The sequence below is a fragment of the Sapajus apella genome, unplaced genomic scaffold (genome assembly GCF_009761245.1).
Source record: "Sapajus apella isolate SASKATOON/1434 unplaced genomic scaffold, GSC_monkey_1.0 scaffold170, whole genome shotgun sequence".
NCBI classification, from domain to species: Eukaryota; Metazoa; Chordata; class Mammalia; order Primates; family Cebidae; genus Sapajus; species Sapajus apella.
In genome coordinates, this window is record NW_022437110.1 from 770,864 (window position 1) to 798,522 (window position 27,659).

Sequence of the window (27,659 nt, forward strand, 5' to 3'; positions counted from 1 at the left end):
TATGAGTGTGTGTGTCTGCATGGCCCTCCCCATACAGCCTGGCCTCTTCCCACTCCAGGAAAAGGTGTCTGTGTGTGCATGTGAGAGAGAGAGTGTGTGTCTCTACGTGTATGTGTCTGTGTGTGTATGCCTCTGTGCGTGTGTGCATCTGTGTGTGAGTCCTTCAGGGTGTGCCCTGCTCAGGTCTACACAGACCAGGCCTCAGCTAACTCTTAGAACTCCCTTGGGCCCCTGCCTTCCCTGTCCCCACCCCCAGGTGTACCACCTCTGTGTGTGTCTCTGTGTATGTGTGTGTCTATGTGTGTGTATATGCCTGTGTCTGTGTGTCTGTGTGTGTGTCTCTGTGTATACCTGTGTATGTATCTGTGTATCTGTGTGTCTGAATGTCTCTGTCCTTTGTGTCTGTATGCCTGTGTGTGTGTCTGTGAGCGTATGTGCCTGTGTGAGTGTGTGTCTGTGTATCTGTGTGTCTCTGTATGTGTGTCCGTGTGTGTGTGTGTGTGTCCCTGCATCTGACCCACACCCCTGGACACTGCCAGGCAGGTCCTCCTGGTGCTGGTGGTCCTCTCCTGGGACTGTTCCAGCCCTGCCTCCCCCCACAACCTCTGCAGAACTCCGCCCCTTCCCAGGTGTGCCCCACTCAGGTCTACACCAGGCCAGGCCTCAGCTAACTCTTAGAACTCCCTTGGTCCCCTGCCCTCCCTATCCCCACCCCCAGGTGTGCCACCTCTGTGTGGTGCCCAAGCTAGATCCCAGGGAGGTTCCCACCCTCGAACCCTGGTCCTCACCAAGTCCCCTCTGCCCCAATATCCCGGGATCCTTTCACTCCCTCGTTCAGCTGCTCATGATTCCAGCAGTGCCCCATGCCAACACACCTAGCCACGTGCGCAGTCTTTCCTCAGCTCTCACCAAATTCAGAAACCCTGCTTGGAGCCTTAGGTGGCACCTCCCACCCACAAGAGCCCCCTCAGCAGCCTTGCTGCCCGGCCCCCGCCCACTGGGCCTGACTTTGAACACAGCCCTTTTGCCCTCACTCTCTGCACGCACGCTACTCTGTTCTGTCTCTCTGGAACACTCTTCCTGCACCGCCTGGCTCATGCCGCACCCCTAAGGTCCCAGCTTAAGCTGCCAGGAGCCTTCCAGGACCCCTGCTTCCCCGCCCTCAGAGCAGTGCCGCCGTGCAGAAGCCTCATCTTTGCAGGCTTGCCTGTGTCTACACCAGACCCCGAGCCCCTGGGGCAGGGCCAGTGGGGTGCTGGCCGCCGCTGTGTCCTAGGCCCCAGGCTCTTGACAAGAATCAGCAGAAAGGATGACTCTGGGCGGGGTCCTGGCTCCAGGGCAGCCCCCAGCGCCGGGCGCTCCCGCCCGCAGAGCCCACCCCGCCGCCCTGTCCGGGGCACCCCGTTCCCGCTGCACGCTCTCAGCCGCGCCCTCTCATCTGCCGCCCCAGCCCCTGCGGAATTCTATCCTGTCCCTGTGCGTCCAGATCACCCTCGGGGGCGCTCGCGACCACTCTTGTCCCAGCAGACTGCCCCCCACCCCAGCTTGTGACTTAAGTGTCTGTCTCCCCGGACTGGGAGGTGAAGACAGCGGCAAGTCCAGGAGCCTCAGTGAGGGGTCCGGTGGTCCCTCCCTGGCAAGAGTCCAAAGTCGATCCTGCGGACGCGACCGGCTGGTCGGGGGCGCCCGGCGGGTAGGGGGCGCCGGGCGGGGCGGGGCCTGGTCTGGAGGGCGGGGCCTGGCCCGGAGGGGCGGGGCCGCGGCGACGGCAGCCAATGGGCTGAATGAGGCCGGCGGCACCGCCCGCGCGCGCGCTCCGCAGTGGCGGGGCCGGGCTGGGCGGACCCGGGCGGGGTCCTAGCTGAGCCGCTGGGTAGCCAGGCGCGCTGGGTCTGCAGTCCGAGGCCAGCCGCCAGCGGCAGCGCAGGCCCGCCGGGCAGAGCGCGGCTGCAGCCCGCCCGCCCGCCCGGTGCGCCGGAGCCGGGACCAGCGACTGGACGCGACGGGCCACCCGGCCCGCACCGCACGGCCGCCGCGATGTGCGACTGCTTCCACATGGTGCTGCCCACCTGGCCCGGAACCCCCGGCAGCGGTGCGCCCCTCCCCGCCTGCAGCCCGCTCCCCTGGGGCGGGTGGGCTCCGCGCGGGGGCGCGCGCCGGGGAGTGTCCGGGGGCGCGCAGTGCGGGCCGTTGGGGCGGGGGCCTCGGGGACGCCGGCGGGACTCGCGCGCGGTTCTGGGCCTCCCTGGGCGCTGGGGTCTCTTCTCCCGTGCCTCGCGTTCTGCCTGTCCGCGGCTCTCGGTCCCCGCTCCTCTCCCGGCCTCTGGGGCTGTCCCTGCCGCTCACTTTGTTTCTCGGTGGCTGACTCGTCTCTGTCGCTCACTCCGTCACTCGCGGTCCCTGTCTGTCTCTTCTCGTTCCTGCCCCGCTGCGGGGATGCTGTCTGGTCGAGAAGCAGCCTCCTGGGAGGTGCTACCGCTCTCTGGAGCTGGGCTGGTGTCTGCATGGGGCACGAAAGCCGAGACCACCGCGACCCGGGCATCTGCACCAGGCCTGCGCTCTCACCTGCTTTGGGGGAGAGCAGCTAGGCTGGTCCGGGAGTGTGGGCCCTCGGCTTTGGTCCAGGGCTGCCAGTGTGGTCTGGGCTGCATCTACTGTGTGGCTGTGGGGGTGTCGCCGGCTAGGTGGAGGCTGTGGCAGGCTATGCCTGAGTTCTGGAACCTGGTGAGGGGCCTGAATGGGGTCAGAGTCAGGCCACAGGGTCCCGCAGTGCTGGGCAAGGGAAAGTGGGTGCTGCCCACTGGCATGCCCCCCAGAGATGGTCATTAGCCTCCCTCTGAGCCGCAGTCTACAGAATGGGTACCTGGTGCTCTTTGTGTGTCTGTCCCCGCATTGGGCCTGGTTCCAGGGCCTGGGTGTCTCAGCATCTTGGAGGGCAGGGCGGGGAGGGGGGGCAGTCCCTTGGGCACTGGGTCTTGCTGCTGCAGCCTGGCCACACCCAGGGCATTGGCAGCCACTGGCCGGGGGGTTGGGCTGGCCGGCACGGGCGCAGGCTGCACCTACTCCTTGGGGAAAACAGGTCGATGGTAATGATGCCCATGATGCTGCAGGTGCAGAGGGGTGCCCTCGGCCTGGTCATGCCCCCCCGCAGCAGGTGCTCCCAAGGCAGCCCTTCCACTCTGCCTCTTCCTCATTCTTGGGCACCCAGAGACTCCCAAGCTGCAAGGTCCAGGACCATCTCATCCACCCGCTGTCTCCGCAGAGCCTGTGCTGGCTTCCTGGTTCCCAGGCAGTCCCTCCCTGTGTCCAGCCCACAGAACCATCTGCTCTTAGGGAATAAGGTCAGTGGTGCTCATTGGGGCTTTGGTAGGAGAGCTGCAAGGTCAGAGCCCTTGGGACTTCTGTCCAGTGTGCCAGTTCCCAGGCCCTCCCCAACCCTGTGGCCCAGGAATGTGCATTCCTGACAAGCACCTTGCCACCTACTGCCTTTCCCAGCCTGGATTTGGTCCAGGCTTTTTCCACCTGCAGTCCCCTCTCAGCAGGCCAGAGATGGGCAGACTCTCCCCTGTTCTCTCCTTCCTTTCCTGTCCAGTCCAAACCTGCCCTCTGCCAGCAGCCCCAGGCACCAGCCCAGCAAGGAGCCATCTCCCGGCAGCTTTCGCGCCAAGGCTGCCCCCTGGTGGCCGGGCTGGGAACATCCCTCGCAGGATCGCCCGACCTAGTGGCCCCAAGCCTGACTCCTTCACAGCCCCAGGGAAGGGGGCTCTGCCTGGGTGCACCAACCCCACGTAGTGCTGACTGTAACACCAGCCAGTTCACTCCCAATGGGTGCTGGGTGTCACACCCTTGCCTACTCCAGGGGCAGACTGGCCCCTTCCCAGGGGCAGAGCTGGGCCCCCGACAGCTGGGGAGACAGGGAAACCCTCCCCTCGACTCCCCCAGCCTTGGCCCCAGTCCCCGCTCTGCACCTGCTGCCCCTGGCTTGGCCTGAGCACCTTCCACAACAACACCCCCAAGGAAGCACCACCGTGTTGGGAAGGCCCCCGGTGCAGTGACACCATGTGAGGATGTCTGGGTGGTCTCTCTGCTGGGGTGGGGCCATGACATGGCTGGGCCCTTTCCCAAGAGAGGTGCAAAGCAGGGCAGCTGTGGAGGTGGTCTTGCTGTTCTGTCCCTCGCTGCTGCTCTCTTCAGGGCCTTGGGGCTGCAAGTGTGGGTCAGGACCTTGCATTCGGGGACGGGAGTGATTGTGGCTGCCCGTGCAGATGGGGATGCAAGTGCCAGTGCTGGCGGGCCTGTCACCACCCTAGTGTCCCCCTGACCGGGTTGTCTACCCTGGGGGAGGGCTGTGTATTCCCATCCTGCAGATGGAGACAGCGAGGACTCCCTGGGCTCTCAGGGGCCAGAGCAGCACATGGAGCGCTTTGGTCATTGACCTGCTGTTCTGACAGGTGCTGGTTCTGCTCTGCCCCACCAGGGAGGGTGCTGCAGGCAAAGGAGCCCCTCTGTAGCCACCTAGTGGCAGGAACGGGCACTGAGGAGGAGGCAGCACAGGGCACCCTGGACTGTCCCCCTCATCCCCCACCGAGGTGGCCTCTCAGAAGCCACCAAGAGTGATGTCGTAAGTGTGTTCCTGACAACACCCCAGCTCTTTCCCTGCTGGGGAAACTGAAGCTGGACCACCAGGGAGAAAGGCTGGCTGCCTGCTGGCCTCTGGCTCCTGCCCCAAGCCTCAGGCAGTGCCCACCTGGTTCAGACCAGGGAGGGGGTGGGGCTCAGAAGTGGGCAGGAGGGTCAGGCCCGCAGGGCACCCGGCTCCAATGCCCCAGGAGCCCGCTCCCTCCCAGCCTTCTCCATGCCCAGGAAGCTGAGTGCCGATCCCACCTGGCTCATTGTGGCTGAGCCTACAGTGGGAATGCCCTCATTGCCTTCTCTCCATTTGGCCAAGCTCTTCTGTCCTGGGCTGGGCTAGGAGCTGCCTCTTCCGGGAAGCCCCCTGGGTTGCTGGGCTCACTCCCAGCTCTCCCTCTGACCCACTCTGTGTCTTCCCTCTTGTGACACCTGTGCTGAAGGCCTCTGTGTTTCAGGCAGCTGGCATCTGCTTAGCTGGGGGCTGGCTTGCCCAGGTGTGGGGAAGTATAGGTGCTAGGGAGGAAAGGCCCCAAATCCCCAGGAAGTGGGGAGAACTGGCCGTCTGAGGGTCCCTGCCACCCATTAAAGGAGTAAAACGCCACACTCCCAGCTTGGTCTTCTGGCTGGCAGAGGCAGACCCTGCCCTCGGGGATGGTGTGAGGTGTGGGGGTGCCTCCCGGTCCATCTGGTTGCCTGTCCATCCATCGATCTAGGTCTCAGAGCCAGCCACCCAGGGACCCTGGGACCGAAGGTCCTACCTCAGCAGAGCAAGCATGCACCCAGTGTTCATTCAACAAACGTGAATCGCTTTTGTGGCCAGTGCAGGCTTGGGGGCACGGAGGGGCCAGGGAGGGCTCCCTGGAGGGAAACCGGCCCGACGGAGACTAGGACTGTTTATGAAAAAGAAGCGGAGGAAGACAGGAGGAGCTTGCAGAGCAGGGGGCGAGGTCAGGGATCTGCAGCCTTTCAGCCCAGTGCATCTGGGACGGGACTGGGGAGGATGGAGAGGGGACAGCGCCAACTGCTGGAGGGAGGGCTTTGTCCTGAGGGCAACGGGGCTCTGGGGAGTTCCTAGGTCTTAGGGCAGTTTTGGTGGAAAGGAATTGCTCCATGCCCCCATGGAGGCCAGGTGAGCCTGGAGGGAGCTTAGCGGAGTCTCAGTGGACACGCAGGGAGGACAGGCCATGCCCCCTGCTCTTCTCCACCCACTCTAAGGGCAGCAGGGTCCCTGGCTGCACTGTGAGCTTCGAGGGTGTCTCCACCAGGCTCCTGCTGCACTCAGCCTGGGCCTCCAGATTATCCTTCATTTTTCTTTTTTTGGAACCCACAGCCGGCCGGGAGCCAAGGCCTTACTTGCTCGGATAAATATTTAATAGTCAGAAGCATTTTCTAAAATGGAAACGTGGAGCTGGGCCCAGGAGGCAGGGGTGGGAAGGGCTGGGAGGGGCTCCCCTGTCCCCACACCCCGAGAGGCCCGCAGAGGTATTTGCAGCCACCGCCCTCCCCTCCGGCTGCCCATCCCTGCCCTGCCTGCTCTGCCGCGGAGACTTGCTGACCCAGTGTGTGCTATTGAGGGGGGAAGTGGCCTGGGGCCTCCTCTCTGCAGATCCTTTGGGAGGGACTCCCTGTAGGGGTGGTGGTGGAGGGCAGGCAATTTCGAAGGCTGTTCCGGGCAGGAGTCTGGAAAGGGATCTCAAGCCACAGCCCTGCCTGGACTGGACCCCACCAAGAGTATAGTCAAGCAAGGGCAGCTGGGGTGCCCGGGACGAAGCAGGGGCAGGACACTTGGGGGAGCCTCACTGGGCTATGTCCGTGTGAGCCCTGAGGCTGGAGGGGCTGTCCAGGGGTGGCGCCTGGGTGGGCGGGAGGCCCCGTGACTCAGCTCCACCCAGTGGAGTGAAGGCCCCTTTGTTTAGGGCTCCAGCCCTCGGTCCCCGGCCTGCTCCTGCTGCCTGGCAGGCCTGGCTCCTGGGTAAGCCAGCACCATGGGCTCCTTGGTGACACACACCCTGAGAATGCTGAGCTTCACGCCTTGGCCTTCTGCCGGCTGATTCACCATCCGCTGCCCTCGGCCCTGCCCTGCCCCGCCCCGCCAGCAGCCGAGTTCCCATGACAACTCCTAGCTGGTCCTGGGTCCTGGCAGCTCTGAGCTGGGACTGGCTGTGCAGTGCACATCATGGCACATGCTGGACAGCCTTGGTCTCAGGGTACCTGATGTGGTGGCTCAGCATATGCCCTGACCACTGAGTCCCGCCACATGGTGCCAGGGGTCTGGTATGTGGAGTCCCTGGGAACTGAGGCAAGTGAGCGAGGTCCTGCCCAGCACCCGCCTGCTGGTGGTCCAGTGTGCCTCTCTCGGGACTGGATAGCAACAGGGGCAGGGTGTGGAGTGCGGCTCTCCAGCTCTTACCCTCCACAGTACAGTGGCCCTGAGACAGAGCCCAGGGCCTCCAGCCTGACCGCTTCCCTTGCTGTGCGTCTGCACTGTGCTCTGGGCACCCACCGCCAGGGGCTCTGGAGCCAAGGGCTCAGTGCTGACCGCCTGGTGAGGGAGAGAGTCCAGGGTCTGAGCTGCGAGGGTGTCCCAGGAGAGCTAGTGGCACGTGCCTAGTCTGGAGAGGGCCTGGGGCAGGGTGTGGCGCACTGCCCTGGTATCTGTGTTGGGGAGGGGTGCGCCGGGAGATCTCAGTCCTAGTTCCAGGGCTTGGTGGACCACACTGGGCTCACTGCAGCGAGTGTCTGGGAAGCGCTCCTGCGGCCAGCTCTGTAGGCACCTCTGGCTGCTGGGGCGGGGGCTGCAGCAAAGTCTCTTTCGGGAGTCAGTGCTGTGTCTGGTGTGATGGCCCTGCTCTGAGCCAGTGTCCCCTTCCTGTCCCACTGCAGCTGGGCTGGGCCTCTGGGTACAGTGCTGACTCAGCCAGCTCTGCCCTGCCTGGCAGAGTGTGGGTGTCAGATGGTAAACAGCATTCCCAGGTGAGAGCTGTCTGGCAGTGGAGGGTGTGTCCCTGCAGCAGGCCTGGCCAGCTTTCCTGCCTCAGTGTAAATAGAGTTGTTTTCTACCTTTGTGACCGTTAGGTTTTTGTGTCAGCCTCTTTAGGGCATTGCAATGTGGGGAGGCCAGGAAGGGGCCTGGCGGCTGGTGGGAGCCCCTGGGGCCTCTCCCGCCCCATTTGCCTGCCAATGCCCCTGCCCTGGGGCTGGGACAGAGCTTTTCTTGCCCTTGGAGTCCTCTGGTCTACTTGGGGACCCCTTCTCTCTGTGCCCACCTCAGGCCACCCTGGCATTCCGTGGGGACTCAGCCCCCTCAGCCACATCTTCCCATGCCTTCTGTCCGCCGCTGGGGTCTGGGGCGGGTACGGGCCATTCCATTGCTGACCTGGGCGGGTGTGACCCCTCGCTGCCCCTGAGCCCTGGGCTGGGCCTTGGCTGTGCGGGCCTGCTCCAGACTGCCTGTTGGAGGCAGGTCCCCACCTGGGCTATGGGCACAGGGCTGGCATCTGGGATCCCAGGGGAGCTACCCATAGCACAGCTGGGTGAGTCCTGGCCGGGTTCTGCTGGCCACCCAGAGCAAAGGGGAGTGGCAGCCGAGGGCCTGGGTTGCAGCAGGGAGAGGTCACCAGGAGGCGGGCCGGGTAGCTGGAGCTCTGGAGAGTGGGGGACTTGGGGTCATGGGACTTGGGTGTTTCTCAGCCACCTCTTGTATCCCAATGACTGGAAAGGATGGAAACCTTGTTTAAAAAAATGCTAGGCCAGTGCGGAGGCTCACACCTGGAATCTCAGCGCTTTGGGAGGCTAGGCAGAAGGATCGCTTGAGCTCAGGAGTTTGAGACTAGCCTGGGCAACATGGGAAGACCCATCTCTACAAAAAATTTAAAAATTAGCCTAAAGATTTAAATTAAGAATTAAAAACTAGTGGCTCCCGTGTCCACCCCCTGCACCTGGGCTCCCTTCCCAGTCAGCCCCCGGCGCCTGCCTGCTCGCCTCACTGCATGCTGGTGTGTGCCTGTAGCCCTACCTACTTGGGAGGCCAAGGAGGGAGGATCGCCTGATCCCATGCATATGAGACCAGCCTGGACAATATAGCAGGTCCCGTCTCTCCAAAAAACTTTAAAAAGTAGCCAGGTGTGGTCATGTCACCTGGAGCCCCAGCCACTTGGGAGGCTGACACGGGAGGATGGCTTGAGTCCAGGAATTTGAGGCTGCAGTGAGCCATGATTGCACCACTGCACTCCAGCCTGGGCAACAGAGACAGACCCTGTTTCAAAAATGCTGGTTCCGGCTAAGCAAGGTGGCACGTGCCTGTAGTCCCAGCTACTCAGGAGGCTGAGGCGGGAGGATCGCTTGGGCCCAGGAGTTCTGGGCTGTAGTGTGATATGCCATTCAGGTGTCTGCACTCAGTTCGGCATCAATATGGTGATCTCCCGGGAGCGGGGGACCACCAGGTTGCCTGAGGAGGAGTGAACTGGCCCAGGTCAGAAATGGAGCAGGTCAAAACTCCCGTGCTGAACAGTAGTGGGATCGTGCCTGTGAATAGCCACTGCACTCCAGCCTGGGCACCATAGCGAGACCTCGTCTATGAAAAAAAAATTGCTGGTTCCTGAGCCCCACCACACCCTGCTTGCCAGATACCCTGGTGCTTTGAGGGGTGGGGGCTGCTGTGAGTTGGGCTGAGAGGGCTGAAAGGAGGCTGGGGTCAGCTGCCCTGGGGCCTCAGGCAGGTGGCAGCTGACCAGGCCCTAAGGCCACTGGCCCAGGCTCCGTGGGCTCAGTCTTGCCCTTAGGCTATGCCTCTCCTCCTCTCGGCCAGCCTCTGTCCTGGCACTCATAAGGAAACTGAGGCACAGGGCTTGTGCAGAGCCTGCCTGGGAGGGACCTGCCTCAGGCCTGTGTCTGTCCACACAGCAGGACCTGGTGCCCACTAAGGCGCTAGCCAGGCTGGGCTGGCTGTGTGACTCAGAGCGCCCTGTTCCTCTGCAGTCAGCTGCTCAGGCTGGGGGGGCACTCGGGGTGGGGTCCCCACCTCCAAGAAACTACGTGAGTGTTGGAGGCTGGTCTGGTTCCTGGCCCGTCAGGGGACCCACCCAGTCCTGCTGGTGGGGCGTATGGGTCCTGGCAGGGCTCAGAGCCAGCCCTAGGAGCAGGCGGAGGTGGGACAATGGGGGGAGGAGCTGTGGAGGGAAGAACCGGGCGTGTCTGGGGGAGGTGGCCAGTTGGGATCTTCACTTCTGGGCCAGCTGGGAGAGCGTCTGTGGCTTCCTTGGTAAGTGGCTCCTGTGTTCACCCCCTGTACCTCGGGCCCCTTCCTGGTCAGCCCGGGCACCTGCTTCGAGGGTGTGTGGGTGCCAGCAGGCCGCCAGCAAGGGGGCTAGAGGAACAGAGCTGGGCTGGGCATCCCCCTGACCCACAGCTGATGGACAGGCCGGGCTGTTAGTTCACTGTGGCTCCAGCCAGGGCCAGCGGACTGGGCAGAGATGTTAGGGAGAAAGCCCTGGAGCCCCTTTTCCTGGCTCCTGGCCCCTGAGGTGCCAGTTGAGCCCAGGGCATACAAGGTGTGTGGCAGGGCACTGAGCCATGGGCCCTGGGCAGGTAGGGGACAGTGGCTCTTGTTTGCAGGGAGTCTGGGTGTGGGGGAGGTTAATGCCAAGGGCACCTGCATGCAGGGCAGCCACAGGTGTGCAAGTCCCTGAGGCGGACATGTGGCCTGCGGAGGAGTCCTCAGATGACCTGTGCTTGCTTGGTACACAGGGGCCCTGGCTGGCTGTGGAGGCTGCTTGGTTCCCAAGCCCAGGCCCACTCCCCTGGGGGAGGCTGAGGTGGGCTGCGGGGGCCTGGGGCGGTGGGCAGCCCCATTACAGGGTCACACTGCCCTGGACGTATGTGGGGCTGGCCTTTCAGCCCAGGGAAACTGGCTGGGGCTAGCCCGCCTGGGATGGGTGGGCTGCTCTTTTTGGCTGCCAAATCCCTTGGAGAGGTGGCTGTGGTGCCACCCTGTGCCTCAGTTTCTCCAGGAGCAGAAGGAGATGAACTGGGTCCCCCTGCTGCCTCCCCAACCCCCTCAGACTTACCAGGCCTTTCCAGGAGATCTGACCAGCTCCTTCCCTTTTCCTATGCATTGCCTGAGTTAGCATTTATTACGCACCTACTGTGTGCCAGGCTCTGAGTGCTTGATGAACAGGTGTTCTGGGTCCAGGGACCAGGCAGGGCCCAGAAGCCATAGCAGGGTGGCCAAGCTTAGTCTGTGAATTTGCCCAGCAGAGAAAACAGCCTGAGAAAGACCGGAGGCAGGAGAGAGCCCGCGGCCCAGGCAGGCAGTGAGGGCTGGAGAGCCTGTGGATGTCGGCTAGGGCTAGACGGCACCAGGGAGCTACGGAAGGTTGTTTCGGGAGAGGGCTTACCCTCATGTGATTTCTCATGTGAACAGCCTCATGGGTGCAGCTGGGCTGCAGTGGGGAGTGGCTTCTGGGTGTGTGAGGAGCCCAGCTCCCAGGTCTGGGGGACTGAGGCTGGCTCCCCCACCGCCCCCCACCGCAGCCTTGGAGGTAGACACAGACCCCCGAGCAAGAGCCTGAGCTGGCTCTGCCCACCTCATCCCAAGAGAGTTATCTCGAGAAGCACGGGGGAGGGGCGGGGATGCTGCTGAGGAGTCTGTGGGTCTCATGACAGTCAGCCGGCCTGGCCCTTTCCTCATCAAGTTCCACGACTGGGTGAGGGCGCAGTGCGGCTGGCTGCGTGCTCCTGTGTCTGGGTGGGCACCCGGCTTCCAGCCCGAGGGCAGTGACTCCCATGGGACTCCCACCTCCGTGGCCTCACTCAGAGCTGTCCATGGGTGTTCAGAGGGAGGAGCCCAGGCCAGACACATAAGTGCACACACACCCTGAGCACGCACATCCCATGAGCACACACGTGTGCACACACACCTGCAAGCCTGGAAGGGGCCGTTCCTCCCACCCAGGATGGACTTTTCTGACCACTAGAGAGCCAGTTGCCTCCCTTCCAGCCCCCAGGGCCTTGGTGACTTGGAAATACACCCAACCAGGCTCTCCCAGCTGGAGGCCAGAGGTGGGGCCCCGGGGCTGCCAGTTTAGATGCAAACTTGGGTTTTGTTTAAGCAAAGTCCACCTCCTCCCCCACGGACCTGTTCTGGGCCTTCTAAGTACTCTCACTTAGCTGGTGACTGGTGGAAGTCCTCTATTTGGACCCAGCTGTGGAGCAGGCATGTCAGGGAGCCTCTGCACTCCCCAGCCTGTGTTCCTTCTCCCCTCCCGCCCCCAGCCCCCGCCTCCTGCCCAGGATCTGCTCCTCCCCCAAACACACTTCCCCTTGCCCTGCCAGCTCCTGCTCTGCCCCAGAATAGTCGTTCTTGGGGAGGCAGCTTTTCTGGGCCGGGCCGGTGTCCTCTTCGGCTTTCACTGTGGTACCACCCCCACCCACCATGGCATGCAAGGGGCTGACCTGGGTCTTGGGCTCCCTCCCCAGGGTGTAAGTTTGCACCGCAGGAGTGTTAATGGTAGTGTTGAGGCCAGGGCACTGGGGGGCCCAAGGAGGCAGGGAAGGGCATCGGGAAAGATACCAGGTGCCAGCAGCCTGACCAGCTGGGCCTGGCTCAGGCATGTCACTCCACATCCTCCTCTGTGAAGTGGGGCTTTGGTGACAGTCAACAACCAGTGTCCTGATTCAGGTGATGGGGCCACTTGCAGAGCCTGTCTGTGAGAGCCGGAGGGTGGGGCCGGCCAAAAGCAGCCTCCCCTGGACTCTGGGTCCGAGGCGGGGCTCACTGAGGACCTTGGTCCTCAAGCAGTGCTCTTGGTGGGGGACTGGGATACTGGGGGCCTTCCTCTCTCCCCACTGGTGCGGGTCCGAGGCTGGTAGCCTGGCCGGGCAGCCTTATCTCGAGGAAGTAGGCAGGATTTCCCCCTTCTGTTTGCGTCCCTGGGCTAAGCTCCTGCCAGCCCTGCGAGGGGTCCCCTCTCCGCAGCTGTGTGGCCAGAGAGCTCCATCCCTACCGCGGGCAGCGTAGGAAGAGCTGCTCCCAGCGCGGTGGCTGAGGGTGGGGCTGCGGACTGTCTCGCGTGGGCCAGCGGCAGGACCAGGCACTGGGCCAGCAGGAGCAGGGCTGGCCACGCCTCCTCCTCCTTCCCCCACGCAGGTTCCCAGCACAGGGTGTGCCCAGGGCCTGCTGTCTACACCCTCCCTCACCAGCCCCAGCACTCACGAGGCTCCCCTGGAGCAGATTTGGAAGTGCAGCTGGCTGTCGCCAGCTCTGGGGCCGGGGACTGTGGTGCCCACCCCTACCCCCGCAGGTCTGTGCTCCCCTGCCTGGCAGGTCCTTTCTCTGAGGATTTGCCTCCTGACCCTGTCTCGGGCCTCTCGGCAGCTGTCCCCCACCCCCAACCCATCCAGGCTCCCGCCTACTGGGTGGGGCTTTTTGGCTGGGGAGGCTGCGGAGGGAAGGGGAGGCAGCTGGGTTTCTGGGCAGACTTAACAGAACACCTGCCCCACCCTGAGTGCTGAGGCAGGGGAGCCCCTCCCTCCTCATGACTGCAGCTCCACCTGCTGGCAGCGGAGCAGCTGTGAGCCAGGTGACCCAGGGACCCTCTTCTAGCCCTGCTGGGAAAGTTGCCCCCAGCCCCACCCCTACTGGCTGGGTCCCCTTGGGTAAGTGCTCTCCTCTCCCAGCCTCAGTTGTGTCATTTGTTACCCACCTTGGGGACTGAGGGGTCTGGCAGAGCAGGAAGGGAAACAGGCCAGACAGTGGCTTACCTGCCATTGCCCTTGGCTTAGCGGTGGGCAGGATCTGGCCAGATTCCTGTCCCCTTCCTCAGGACAGCTCAGTCCCACGAATTTGCTGTGGGTCTGGTGTGGCTGGATTTCCAGGCAGCTCCAGAGGGGCCGGGGCAGCCTCAGCTGGTGGTCCCTCAGGGCTGGGGGGGCACTGGGGTGTCCTGGCAGGGCTACGTGGAGGGAGTCAGGGGGCAGGTGGGCAAGGAGTGGAGGCAGCCATTTGGGAGGCAGAGTGGTGGGGCTGGCCAACTTCTGTCTGTACAGGTTGGGGGTGCGTCCAGGTGGGAGCAGCAGGGGCCTGGCAGGTGGTCGGCAGTGTTTGCCTGCCCAGGTGAGTGAGATGGGCCGAGGTGGCCAGGACAGGGCTATGCAGTGGGGAGACGGCCTTGCCCCTTTACTGCCTGGTTAGGGAGAAAGGGCCTGTGGGGGATACTGTGTCGGGGAGTTGCCGGGGTACAATTCTTGGGCTGATACCTTGCCCAAGGCTGGCTTGGTGGGTGGCGGAAAAGGGTTGTCGCTCTCCTGGGCGGTCATGGAGGCCAGGGGTCTGGGCTTGGCCGCCTGAGCAGTAAGAAGGTGGTGGGGGGGCGGGATGATATGGGGATGAATTTTGATGCCTCCTGGCACCGGCCTAGCCCTGCCTGCCCTCACCTCCTGCCCTCCTCTTCCCTCTCTTGATAGAACCTCCTCCAGGAGACACCTCCCCCGAGCCCTGCCAGGCCTGAGACCAGAGCCAGTGGGGGCCTAGGCTGTGAGCCATTTTGCAGAAGGGCAAGGAAAGGCCCATGAAGCAGTGAGGGAGCTGCAGGGGCCTGCGCAGGCAGAGGTGCTCTTGGGATGAGCAGGCGTGGCCCTGGGGGTGCTTCTGGGGACGTGATGTCTATACCCTGGCAATCCACAGTCAGGGCGGGCAGGGTGGCCCACATATCCACAAGGGAATGAAAGCTCAGAGGGGGGATGAGTTTGCTCAGGGCGACACAGTACATTGGCCAGAGAGCAGCAGCCAGACCTAGACTCCTGTTGGGATTGGGCCTCCCCATTTTCCCCTCGTGGGACAGAACCCAAGGCCAGGACATCTACCGCAGGGGACAGAGGCAGCTGGTCCTGAGGCCAGTATACTGGCCCAAAGGACAGGGACATGCTCCCTCCCAATCTGGGTCTGGGGCAGGCGTGGGGTCCTTAGGTCTGAGCCCCTCCTCGTTACCAGCAACTCATCACTGCTGGAGGAGGCCCTGGAGCCCAAGCCAGGGTGCCAGAGTTGGAAGTTGGTGTAAGATTGGTACTGTTTCTTCTTGGAATATTTAGAGTATAATTTGGAGTGGGGGTTGGGTCTCGAGTTCTTTTTGTGCGACGGTTTTAAATAAGGGATTTGATTTTTAAATTGTTGCAAAACTATTTGGATTATCCATCAGGGGTGTCCTCTCTTTTGGCCTTCCTGGGCCACACTGGAAGAATTGTCTTGGGCCACACATAAAATACATTAACGATAGCTGATGAGCTAAAAGAAAAAATTGCAAAAGAATATAATAATGTTTTAGGAAAGTTTAGGAATTTGTATTGAGCGGGATTCAAAGCTGTCCCGGGCTGCATTCTGCCTGTGGCCATGGGTTGGACAAGGTTGGTTCTTCTTGTGAGTTTTTTAGGAATATATCCAATTGCTCTAAATTGTCAGATTTATTAAAGTTTATAATTGTCTTTTACGTAGAATTCTAAAATGTTTTTTTATGGAGAAAGGGTACAAACCATGGCACAACCAAGTAACTAGTCCTCTGGATGGGAAGTAGACCCCTACCACCGCCAAGAGATCCTGTCTGCCTGCTTCCCCTGGGGACTTCAGCCTTGGGCTTGACTGTGAGCTGCATGTGATTGGCTCCCTGGTGAAAGTGCCTTTTATATTTAGCTGCTTTATCTCAACCTTGTGTTTGTGAACTTCATCCATGATGCACATAGGCATAGTTTACACCATATATTGTTCCGCTGGACAAATGCCTCACTTTTTTAAATTCTACTGTTGATGGACATTTGAATCTCTGGTTTTTGGGTGCTGCAAATTATACTGAGATGGACGTTCCTGCACCCATCTTTGGAGGAACATGCGTGCACGTATTTCTTGGCCCTGCCCCTGGCTATGAGTTGCTGGGCCACAGGGTAAGGCATGTCAGGCTTTGATAGACTCTACCAGTCTGTTTCCAAGTGGTTGTGCCAACTCACCCCCACCCACACCAGGACAGAGTTCCAGCTGCCCCAGGCCTTGTCCCAGGTGGCCTTGGCTTTTCCATTTCAGCCATTCACCTGGGAGCAGGTGGCACCTTGTGGTGTTGGTGGCATTGCCCGGATGGCTAGAGAGGCTGGCCATCTTTCCGTATGCTAATCGGCTGGTTGAACATTCTCTTCCATGAACTACGTTTCCAGTGTTTTCTTGTCCATGTTTCTGTTGGGTTGTTTGTCTTTCGGTTTGCAAGTATTCTTTGTGCATTCTGGGCTGGAGGTCTTTGCTTGGTAAATATATTGCAGCTGTCTGTGGCTTGGACAAAGTTAGCTGCAATTCATCCATTTCATTTCCTCTGGATATATACCCATTGGTGGGATTGCTGGATCATATGTAGCTCTATTTTTTTTTTTTTTTTTTTGAAACTGAGTCTTGCTCTGTCACCAGGCTGGAGTGCAGCGGTGTGATTTCAGCCCACTGCAACCTCCGCCTCCTGAGTTCAAGTGATTCTCCTGCTTCAGCCTCCCGAGTAGCTGGGACTAGAGGTGTGCAGCCATATGCCCAGCTAATTCTTGTATTTTTAGTAGAGATGGGATTTCACCATGCTGGTCAGGATGGCCTTGATCTCTTGACCTTGTGATCTGCCCTCCTCAGCCTCCCAAAGTGCTGGGATTACAGGTGTGAGCCACCGTGCCCGGCTGGTAGTTCTATTTTGAATTTTTTGAGGAACCTCTATTGTGTTTTCTATCATGGCTATACTCATCTCCATTTGACGCCCCAGTGGTGTCTTTTGATGAACAGAAGCTCTTAATTCTAATATAGACCAATAACTGGCATTTTTTTTGTGTTCTGTTTAAGAATTTCCCCCCTACTCCAAAAGTAATTTATATTTATTTTCAAGAAACTTTATTGTTAAACCTTTAACTTGGTATCTATAATCCACATGAAATTAATTTTCTGTGGCTGAGATGGCATGAAGATTAGTGTTTTCCATATGGGTATCCAATGAACCCCAGGCCACTTATTAAAAAGATCATCACAGCTCTACGTGTGTGTGTCTGTTTCTGGGATCTCTGTTCTGTTCCACTGGTTTTGATTTGCATTTCCCTGATGACTAAAAATGTTGGCCATCTTTTCTTTTTTTTTTTTTTTTCAGGCGGAGTCTTGCTCTGTCGCCAGGCTGGAGTGCAGTGGTGCAATCTTGGCTCACTGCAACCTCTGCCTCCTGGGTTCAATCAATTCTTCCACCTCAGCCTCCCGAGTAGCTGGGACCACAGGCACGTGCTACCACACCTGGCTAATTTTTGTGTTTTTAATAGAGACGGGCTTTCACCATGTTGGCCAGGATGGTCTTGATCTCTTGACTTTGTGATCCGCTGCCTCGGCCTCCCAAAGTGCTGGGATTAAAGGCGCGAATCACCCGCACCCGGCCATCTTTTCTTGTGCTTATTGGACATTCATACATTTTCTTTTGTGAAATGTCTATTCAAATCTTCTGCCCATTTTTCATTGGGTTTTTTGTCTTCTATTGAGCTGTACACGGGCTTCATGCAAGTCCTTCATCAGATACATTCATTGCCTTTTCATTTTCTGAGGAAAATGAAAGCTGTTAAGACCATTGTTTTAAATTAGGACAACTTTGATTGATCAGTTTTCCTTTTATGATTCGTATCTTCTGTATCCTAAGAAAACTTTGCTGACCTCAATATGGTAAAGACGGTCTCTTCTGTTTTCTTCTAGAAGTTTTATAGTTTTACGTTTTACATTTACCTCTATGATTCATTTCAAATTCATTTTCATGAGTGATGGGATGGAAGGGTCCAGGTTTATTGGTTTCCCAATAAATAACAAGCTGTTCCAGGACCATTTGGTGACTTTGCTTTCTATTAGAACAACTGGGCTGCTTTTACAGGAATTTGGCTGGGCATGACGGCTCACACCTGTAATCCCAGCACTTCGGGAGGCCACGGTGGGTGGATAACTTGAGGTTAGGGGTTCAAGAAAGATCGGCCTGGGCAACATGGTGAAACCCCATCTCTACTAAAAGTACAAAAAAAAAATTAGCCAGACATGATGGCACATGCCTGTAATCCAAGCTACTTGGGAGGCTGAGGCACAAGAAACGCGGAACCTAGGAGGCAGAGGTTGCAGTGAACTGAGATTGTGCCACTGCATTCCATCGTGAGCAGCAGAATGAGACACTGTCTCAAAACAAAACAAACAAACAAAACAGAATTAATTGGCCCTGTAAAGTGTGGACCCGTTCTGGACTTTGTTTTCTGTGTACTGATTTGTGTTTCTGCCACACTGTCTTGATTCCATTGGTCAGAGAAGAGACCTAGTATGATTGAAACGATTTTAAATTTGTTGAGACAGGTTTCTGAGCCAGCCTGGGGTCTGTCTCAGTGATTGTCCCCTGTGCACCTGAGAGTAGCACGCACCGGCTGCTGTCAGGAGTTTCTCCGAGTGCCAATTTGGTCTCGTTGGTTGATGGGCGCTTCAAGTGTTCTGTGTCTTCCCCTATTCTACTTTGTAAGGCTATCATTTCCTGAGAGTGTTAAAATCTCCTATTGTATAATAATTGTGGTTTATTTTTCCTTTCAGTTTTGCCAGTTTTTACTTCAGTGTTTTAAAAAAGAAATCTAGATATTTTTTGTTTGTTTGGTGTTTGAGACAGGGTCTTGCTCTGTCACCCAGGCTGGAGTGCAGTGACATGATCTCGGCCCACTGCAGCCTCAACCTCCTGGCTCAAGCAATCCTCCCACCTCGGCCTCCTGAGTAGCTGGGACAACAGATGTGTACCACCATGCATGGCTAATTTTTAAATATTTTCTAGAGATGAGGTCTCACTGTGTTGCCCAGGCTGGTCTAAAACTCCTGGCCTCAAGTGATCCTCCTGCTTCAGTCTCCTAAAGTGTTGGGATTATAGGCAGGAGGCACTGCACCCAAGGCTGGCTTGGCGGGTGGAGGAAACGGAGGTTGTGGCTCTCCTGGGGGGTCATGGAGGCCAGGGATCTGGACCTGGCCACCTGAGCAGTAGCTTAGTATTCCAGTTGAGTTCCACTATTATTTATTTAGTTCCACTATTTAGTATTCCATATTTAGTTCCACAGGCCAGGGGTCTGGGCCTTGCCATCATTAGTATTCCAGTTTAGTACCACTATTGGCTTATCACCTATACACCTTTCTGCTTTTTTAATGGTTGCTTTATGATTTATACTCTGAATATTTAACTAATTACGGTGTAACTTCAAGTAAGACTGTCCTACTTCAGGTATCTTTACAACAGCTGCTTTTGTGCTCCATCCCCACCCTGTTATGTGGGTTACTTCTGCATTTGTAAATGTCTAAAATACATTTTATTTCATGTATTATTATTTTTTTGGCCACAGAGTCTTGCTCTGTTGCTGAGGCTGGAGTGCAGTGGAATGATCTCAGCTCACTGCAACCTCTGCCTCCTGGGTTCAAGTGATTCTCCTGCCTCAGCTTCTTGAGTAGCTGGGACTACAGGTGTTCACCACCACGCCTGGCTAATTTTTGTATTTTTAGTAGAGACAGAGTTTCACCATGTTGGCCAGGCTGCTCTTGAACTTCTGGCGTCAAGTGATCTGCCCGCCTCAGCCTCCCAAAGTGCTGGGATTACAGGTGTGAGCCACCATGCCTGACTTAATTTTTGTTTTATACAGTTAATTACCTTTTCTTTTACAGTTTCATTAAGGTATAATTTATAAACCATAAAACCTGCCCATTGTATATGAACAATTCAATCATTTTGCTAACCTTATAGAGTTGTGCAAACATCACCACAATCTAGCTCTGGAGCACTTTCATCACCTCCCAAATTTTCTCAACCCCATTTACAATAAATCTCCCCTTCCACTCATAGCCCCAAGCAATGCCAGCTTAATTCTGGTAAATATAGAAACTTTGATCCAAGATACAGCTGTCTCTTAGCATCCATGGGGGACTGCTTCCAGGACCCCCCTTGCATCCAAAATTCATGGGTGCTCAAGTGCCTTCTATAAAACGATGTAGTGTTTGCAAATAACCTACATATACCCTCCCCTATACTTTAAATCATCTCTAGATTACTTGTAATACCTAATACAATTTCAATGCTTTGTAAATAGTTGGCACACTATATTATTTAGGGAAAAATGACAATTAAAAAAGTCTGTACTTGTTCAGTACAGATGCAATTTGGGAGAATATTTTTGACCCAAGGTTCATTGAACTCAGGATACAGAGCCCACAGATATGAAGGGCTAGCTGTATGCCCTCTTCTCCCACTCCGTTTTACTAGTATGGTCACATCTATATACGTTATAATTCCAACAGTATGGTGTTAGAATTGTTGCCTTGTGTAAGTGGTTCACAGACTATTTCCTGTCTTCCAAATCCAGCCTCCTTTATGCTTTATAAGTTCCATTGAAAGAGTTATGCTCATTCATTTACATATTGTCTATCATCTATAGCTCCTTCTATACTATAGCTGCAGAGCTATAACAGAGATCATGTGATCTGCTAAGCTTAAAGTATTTACTACATGGTCTTTTGCAAGAAAAGTTTGTCAATCCTAGCTTTGTACAATCCTACTTTTTTTTTTTTTTTCTTTTGAGACAGAGTTTTCACTCTGGCTGCCCAGGCTGGAATGCAGTGGCACAATCTTGGCTCATTAAAACCTCCACCTCCTGGGTTGAAGCGATTCTCCTGCCTCAGCCCCCCAAGTAGCTGGGATTACAGGCACCCGCCACCACGCCCGGCTGATTTTTTGTATTTAGTAGACAGGGTTTCACCATGTTAGGCAGGCTGGTCTCAAACTCCCGACCTCAGGTGATCCACCCACCTCGGCCTCCCAAACTGTTGGGATTACAGGTGTGAGCCACTGTGCTTGGCCACAATCCTATGTCTTTAAAATAAGTTAAGAAATAAAATGAGGATAATATATATTCATAGAGTCTTTTATATTTACCTACATATTTGCCATTTTCGGCATTCTTCATTTCTTATGTGCATGGAGTTAGTGTCTAGTATCAGTTCCTTTAAGTCTAAAGGACTTCTTTAGTATTTCCTGTAAGGCAGATTTGCTAGCAATGACATTTCCAAGTCTTCTTTGTTCATTTGGGAATGCCTTAATTTTGCTTTTTTTTAATTTAAATTTTTACTTTTCTGAGACAGAGTCTTGCTCTGCCTGGCTGGAGCGAAGTGGTGCAATCACAGCTTGCTGTAGCCTCAACCTCTCAGGCTTAAGCTGTCTTCCTGTCAGCCTCCTGAGCAGCTGGGACTATGGGCATGCACCACCATGCCCCACTAATTAAAAAAAGGAATTGGTAGAGATCTTACTATATTGCTCAGGCTGGTCTTGAATTTCTGGGCTCAATCAATCCTCCCACCTCAGTCTCCCAGAGTGCTGGGATTACAGGCATAAGCCATCATGCCCAGACTATTTTGCCTTTATTTTTGAGAGATAGGTTGCTTGATATCAAATTCTTCACTGACAACACTTTCTTTCAGCCCTTTGAATATATCGTTCCACTTTATTCTAGCATCTATGGTTTTGAAGTGATTCAGGTGTTAGTCGTATTTTTGTGCCCTTATTATGTGATGGGTCCCTTTCTCTTAGGCATTTTGACTATGATGTGTCTGGGTGTGGATCTCTGTTTTTCTCCTGCTTAGGTTTGGTCGAGCTTTTGGATTCTGTAGATTGTTTTCAGCCATCACCTCGGCTCTCTCTTCTGCCTCTTTATCTATGGCTAATGCTCCACAGATCTCTGAGGCTGTTTGATTTTCTTCATTCAACCTTCCCCCGACCCCTGCTTTTCAAATTGGTTAATTTATATTAATCTACAAGCTGATAATTCTTCTAGTATCTCAATTCTGTTGGTGAACCCCAGTAGTAAATTTTCTTTTTTTTTTTTTTTTTTTTTTTTTTTTTGTAAATTTTCAACTCCAGGATTTTTGCTTGCCTTTTAAAAAATAAGTTCTATTTCTTTATGGGATTCTCTCTTCACTGAGCCATTGTTAACATATTTTCCATTAATTTTTAAAACATGATTTTGTGTGTGTGTTTTGAACAAATTTTTAATAGTTCCTTTGAAGTCTGTATTAAACCCAAAACTGGTGGACCTTTAGAGACACTTTCCATTCACTGGTTTGCTTCTCAGCATGGATCATACATTCTTGTTTCTTTGTGTGATTTGAAATTTTTTGCTGGCTGCTGGACATTTTAGACAACATATTCTAGGAACTCTGGCTTCTGACCCTCCCAGGGTGTGGTTATACAATAACAGACACCTCGTGTTTGTTTAGTAACTTTCTTGGACTAAATCTGTTCCAACTTGGAATAAGTCCAGTCTCAATTCACTGCTACCTCACCTGATGCCTCAGCCTCTCCAGCCCAGTGGCTATAGATCTTCCCCGGGCCCCTGAATTTGCTCTCGGATCCAGTGTGCAGGACAGGACTATGCCACCTTCACAGTGCACGTATACTCCCTCCCCCAGGCCCCCATCTGCTCCCCTAGCCTGCTTGTTTCCACTGACAGCCACTCTCTCTTCAGTGTCCGGCCGACAGCTGCAGCCTGGGGAGCCAGATGCAGAAACAGAAGATGACCACTCTGTAAGTGAGAGCAGGAGGAAATGTGTCCTCCTCATACCCCACCTCCATTCTCCCTGGGCCCTGGGAGAACCAAGTGGCGGAGGTAACTGGATTCCCTCCCATCAGGTGACTGAAGGGCCTGCGGATGAGGTCATTCGACCACGGCCACAGGGGTCTTCACCTGTCTACGAATACTCGACTGAGGCTGCTGACTTTGGACTCCAGGTGAGCCTACTGGGCAGAGCCCCACAGGCACCCAGGTCTCCTCCTGCATTGTCCTGTGTGGGCAACTCACACATGTCTATGCAGCTCTGCTGTCCTGACCTGCTGCCCACTGCATCACACCTGTGCCTACTCAGATGTCCTCTCAGACTCCTCTGTGCCCTGGGGGTCCCTCCCTGCCACGACACAGTGGGATGGAGGTGCCCTGCAGTTCTTGTGAGCATGCGTGTGGGCTGATGGGGAACAGACTTCATGAATCTGTTTCAGGGGCACAGGGTGTGTGTAACACACTCATGCTGTCTTTTGGGTAGCCCCATGGCTACCTCTGGAGACGAGGACTCGGGGAAGGGATCAGAGGAGGCAGGTCTAGGAAAGGATTCATTTTTGTATTTGAATTTCTTATCTCCCTCCATATAAAACTCCAGTTGCTGTGGGGCTTCTTCCTGTGGGAGCTGTGGGCTGTAGGCTGGGCCCTATCAGGAAGCAGGAAGGCTAACAGTTGCCTTTTCTCTGTGGATGTGCCTGGAGGAACTCGGCTCCCTCTGAACACAGCTGCATGTTGGAGGTTCTGGGCCTCTTTGAAGGGAGGGCTCCTGGTCTGGTGCCAGCCCACCTGTGCCCCTCCCTGTCCCTGAGCTGGGGCTGGTGCCTAACTCCCAACACTTGTGGCTGCAGGAAGACGCCCCCGGCAGGCAAGGTTCCTCTGGGAGACGGAGATCCTGGTGGAAGCGGGATTCAGGGGACTCACGGACATTTTTCAGGATGAGTCGTCCAGAGGTGGGTATAGCAGGAGCTGAGGGTCACAGAGGTGTGTCTGTCCACAAGGGATCCAGCCAGGGAGTCTGAGTTCAGAGCAGGCAGGGGAGGAGGAAGGAGGCTGGCAGTGTGCCCTGTACCTTGGGGAGGGGTGTTCTTGTCCCCCTTGTCAGGCCTGGGGAAGGGCAGGGTCTCCAGAAGGCTGAATCTTGTCCTGACCCTCCCCTCCACCCCTTCCTGGTGTGGAGTTTGATGCACAGCCAAGTTCCTGGCCAGGTAGACCTGGCTGTGCAGACCTCAGTTTTCTCCTCTGTACAATGATGTCTGTTGCATATTCAAGCTGTGGGGCTGGAAGGGGCCAGGCAGCTCCCAGGCCATGTAGCCATATGCCAGACTCTGCTAGCACCCAATGATGAGGGCACTCTGCCTCTAAAGCAATGGGTTTTATCCTTGGAGGCCCCAGAAGTCCAAGAGCTCTGCAGGACACAGGCCCCATCCTGTCCCAGGTCCAGCAGGCTGCACCCAATGTCCTGTGTTTTCCTTGGCATTGCTGTTCTTCCTTGGCTTGAGCACCAGTGCCTTGTACACAATCGGTGCTTTGTGTGTTTATGATGAATGCATGAAGAAGCTGAAAAAGGGAACCTTTGGCCACAGAAAAAGCAGGAGCCCTTCCTCCCTGCTCCTGGTGCCTTGCTGGGCCTGGTGGCATGGACAGGCTGTGCCTAAGTCCTGGCAGTTTGGGGTGGGGACAAGAATCCTGGTAGGCTGTGGCTGGCCTCCTCCAGAGCTCAGACACAGCTACTGAAGCCCACCTGGGGGGTGCCCCACCCTGCTCTGTGTTGTCCAGGCTGATGGGCAGGATGGTGGGGTACCTGTCCTTGGGAGACACAGGCCCCATCAGGGATGCCTATGGTGGGACTGGCATATGCTCACCATGGCCATGATGTGCTTCTGTTCCAGTCTGTGCAGGAGGCAACAGAGGTGATACTGAAGACAGAGGTGGAGACGGGAGCCAGTGGCTACAGTGTCACAGGCGGTGGGGACCAGGGGATCTTTGTCAAGCAAGTACTAAAGGACTCCTCAGCCGCCAAGCTTTTCAACTTGAGAGAAGGTGCTATGGCATTTCCATCTTTGGAGTCCCTATTCTCCCCACCAGGATGGGAGGGACCTGGAGGGGGACATTAAGGGGATAGGAGCCACACCTGCAGCTTAAGATGACCCCCTCATGTCTCTGCTCAGCCACTTGAGGCTGGGATCACCCACTGCATCTGGTAAAAGGGAGGACCCCATGTACCTTCCCTGTGCCTGAGGCACTCAGTGGGGAACTGATGGGGGAGACTCAGTGGGATCTCCCCTATTCATGCCCCTGGGGCCCTTCTCCCTGGCCAAAGCAAGACAGCGGACCCCATCTCATTCACACACCTGGCCTGGGGCTGCTCTTTCTTGGTCTAGGAGATCAGCTGCTCAGTGCAACCGTGTTCTTCGACAATATAAAATACGAAGATGCTCTCAAGATCCTACAGTACTCAGAGCCATACAGGGTTCAGTTCAAAATCAGACGGCAGCTCCCTGCCCCACAGGACGAAGAGTGGGCTTCCAGCGATGCCCAGCATGGCCCACAGGGCAAGGAGAAGGAGGTGAGGCCACCATGCCCATGAGGTAGGGCCCCAACTGTCTTTACTACCCTGCTGGCTGAGCCTGGGAGGGGATAGCACTCCCACCCCATCTGTCCCTGGGCCAGGGCCTCCGGCTTCTTGGACTGTCACCAACAGATTCCCTCTCCCTGTGTTTCAGGACATGGATGTTGCTGATGGGTGCAGAGAGACCCCTACGAAAATTCTGGAAACAGATGGGGACCAAGAGAGACTCATCTCCAAACCTAGGGTGGGGAGAGGCAGGCGGCCCCAGAGGGAGAGGCTCTCTTGGCCAAAATTTCAGTCCATAAAGAGCAAGCGGGGGCCAGGGCCCCAGAGGTCACACAGCTCCTCAGAGGCCTACGAGCGCAGGGACACACATGACGTGTCCCCCACAAGCACAGACACAGAGGCCCAGCTCGTGGTGGAGCACCAAGAGCAGAAGGCAGGGCCAGGCAGCCAGAGGAGGCGGAAGTTTCTCAACCTGAGATTCAGGACAGGCTCCGGAGAGGGCCCTTCAGTGACAGGGCAGTCAGGCAGGGAGTCCCAGAGTGGGGTGGGCCATGCTGGGATCCTGGAAGAGTTGGGACCCTGGGGTGATAGCCTTGAGGATGCTGGGGCTGTCACAGGCAGCAGGAGAGAGAAGAGAGCAGAACAGGATCGAGAAGTGACGCCTGCGGAGTGGCCCACAGAGCTCGGTGACCCTACCATTTGCAAGGAAACCCCTGAGGAAGGGGCACCCAGGGCAGCCAGGCGCCACAGAAAGACCCTGGAGGGGCAGGCACAAGAGGCAGCAGTGACCCAGAGGAAGCCCAGAACCCAGCAAACTCCTGAAATAAGTGAGGAGGGTGAAGGTGAGGGTCTGCAGAGCCTGGAGATTGGGATTGCCAGAATGTCCTTGAGAGACAAAACTCAAGGAGACACCCAGAGTGGCCCACCTGAAATTAGGGTGCGAATACACGATTTAAAGATGCCAAAATTTGCATTTTCCACAGAAAAAGAGCCAGAAAGAGAAAGACAGCTTAGTGCAGCACAGAGAGGAAAGAGACAGGACTTGCCCTCAAAAGAGGGTACCGGCCCGAAGGGTGAGGAGGTGCAAGGAGCAGGGTGGGTGCCGGGGAGGGAACCCCCCGCACATATGGAAGCACAACAGGGTGCAGGAGACAGACAGGAAGGACTACAGAGGACAGGAATCACTCAGGGACAGGAGAAAGATGGGGAAGACACAGAAGGAAAGATGAGAATGCCCAAATTCAAGATACCCTCTTTTGGATGGTCGCCAAGTAAGGAAACAAAGACAGGGAGAGAAAAAACCACACAGGACCTAGAGCAGGGAAGAACAGGAGACGGAATAGCGACAGATGCCAGAAGAGAATTGACAGGCACAGAGGCAGGCCTCAAAGAAAAAGACGACGGGGACTCACTGATGAACAAAACAAAAATACAACAACTAAAACATGACCAACAACGCTTAAAAACGGAAAAAATTCTGAAAGACAAGGACGTGGCCGCTGCCAAAGACAGTAAGTTCAAGATGCCCAAGTTCAAGATGCCGTCGTTCGGGGTGTCGGCCACAGGCAAGTCCATCGAGGCCTCAGTGGACATGTCTGTGCCGAAGGTGGAGGCTGAGGTGGGCCTCCCCTCCATACAGGGCGACCTCAAGACCGCTGACCTCAGCATTCAGCCTCCTTCTGCTGACCAGGAGGTCCAGGCTGGCCAGGTGGATGTGAAGCTCCCGGAGAGCCACGTGTCTGAGGGAGCCGGCCTCAAAGGGCACCTACCCAAGGTGCAGATGCCCAGCTTCAAGATGCCAAAAGTGGACCTCAAGGGCCCCCAGGGTGACATCAAGTGCCCCAAGCTGGACCTAAAAAGCCCCAAGGTGGAGGTGACGGCCCCCGACATGGAAGTGTCTCTGCCCAGCGTGGAGGTGGATGTCCAGGCCATGAGAGCCAAGCTGGACGGTGTGCAGCTGGAGGGGGACCTGTCCCTGGCCGACAAGGACATAGCCACCACCAAAGACAGCAAGTTCAAGATGCCCAAGTTCAAGATGCCATCATTTGGGGTGTCAGCCCCAGACAAGTCCATCGAGACCTCGGTGGACGTGTCTGCACCAAAGATGGAGGCTGAGGTGAGCCTCCCCTCCATGCAGGGGGACCTCAAGACCACAGACCTCAGCATTCAGCCCCCTTGCACCACCCTGGAGGTCCAGACTGGCCAGGTGGACCTGAAGGTCCTGGAGGGCCATGTCTCTGAGGGAGCCGGCCTCAAAGGGGACATGCCCAAGGTGCAGATGCCCAGCTTCAAGATGCCCAAAGTGGACCTCGAGGGCCCCCAGGTGGATGTCAAGGGCCCCAAGCTGGACCTAAAAGGCACTAAGGCAGAAGTGATGGCCCCCACGGCACCCGACGTGGTGGTGTCTCTGCCCAGCGTGGAGGTGAATGTCCAGGCCATGGGAGCCAAGGTAGACAGCGCACGGCTGGAGGGTGACCTGTCCCTGGCTGACAAGGATGTGGCCATGGCCAAAGACAGCAAGTTCAAGATGCCCAAGTTCAAGATGCCATCATTCGGGGTGTCAGCCCCAGGCAAGTCCATCGAGGCCTCACTGGACGTGTCTGCGCCAAAGATGGAGGCCAAGGTGGGCCTCCCCTCCATGCAGGGCGACCTGAAGACCACTGAACTCAGCATTCAGTCTCCTTCTGCTGACCTGGAGGTCCAGGCTGGCCAGGTGGATGTGAAGCTCCCAGAGGGCCATGTGCCCGAGGGAGCCGGCCTCAAAGGGCACATGCCAAAGGTGCAGATGCCCAGCTTCAAGATGCCCAAAGTGGACCTC

At 56.6% G+C, this 27,659-nt stretch overlaps 1 protein-coding gene across 1 annotated transcript in view; it reads left to right on the forward strand.

Moving 5' to 3' along the window:
* Window positions 1-1,921: 1,921 nt before the first annotated feature.
* AHNAK2 (AHNAK nucleoprotein 2) overlaps window positions 1,922-27,659 on the forward strand; it is a 42,365-nt gene continuing 16,627 nt past the window's right edge. Inside the window, exons 1-7 of the mRNA XM_032267588.1 lie at window positions 1,922-2,092; window positions 22,180-22,238; window positions 22,344-22,442; window positions 23,115-23,216; window positions 24,156-24,306; window positions 24,648-24,832; window positions 24,990-26,667. Of these exons, the coding sequence (XP_032123479.1) occupies window positions 2,038-2,092; window positions 22,180-22,238; window positions 22,344-22,442; window positions 23,115-23,216; window positions 24,156-24,306; window positions 24,648-24,832; window positions 24,990-26,667 (2,329 nt within the window). The 5' untranslated portion in view covers window positions 1,922-2,037. The remainder of the gene's footprint in view (window positions 2,093-22,179; window positions 22,239-22,343; window positions 22,443-23,114; window positions 23,217-24,155; window positions 24,307-24,647; window positions 24,833-24,989; window positions 26,668-27,659) is intronic.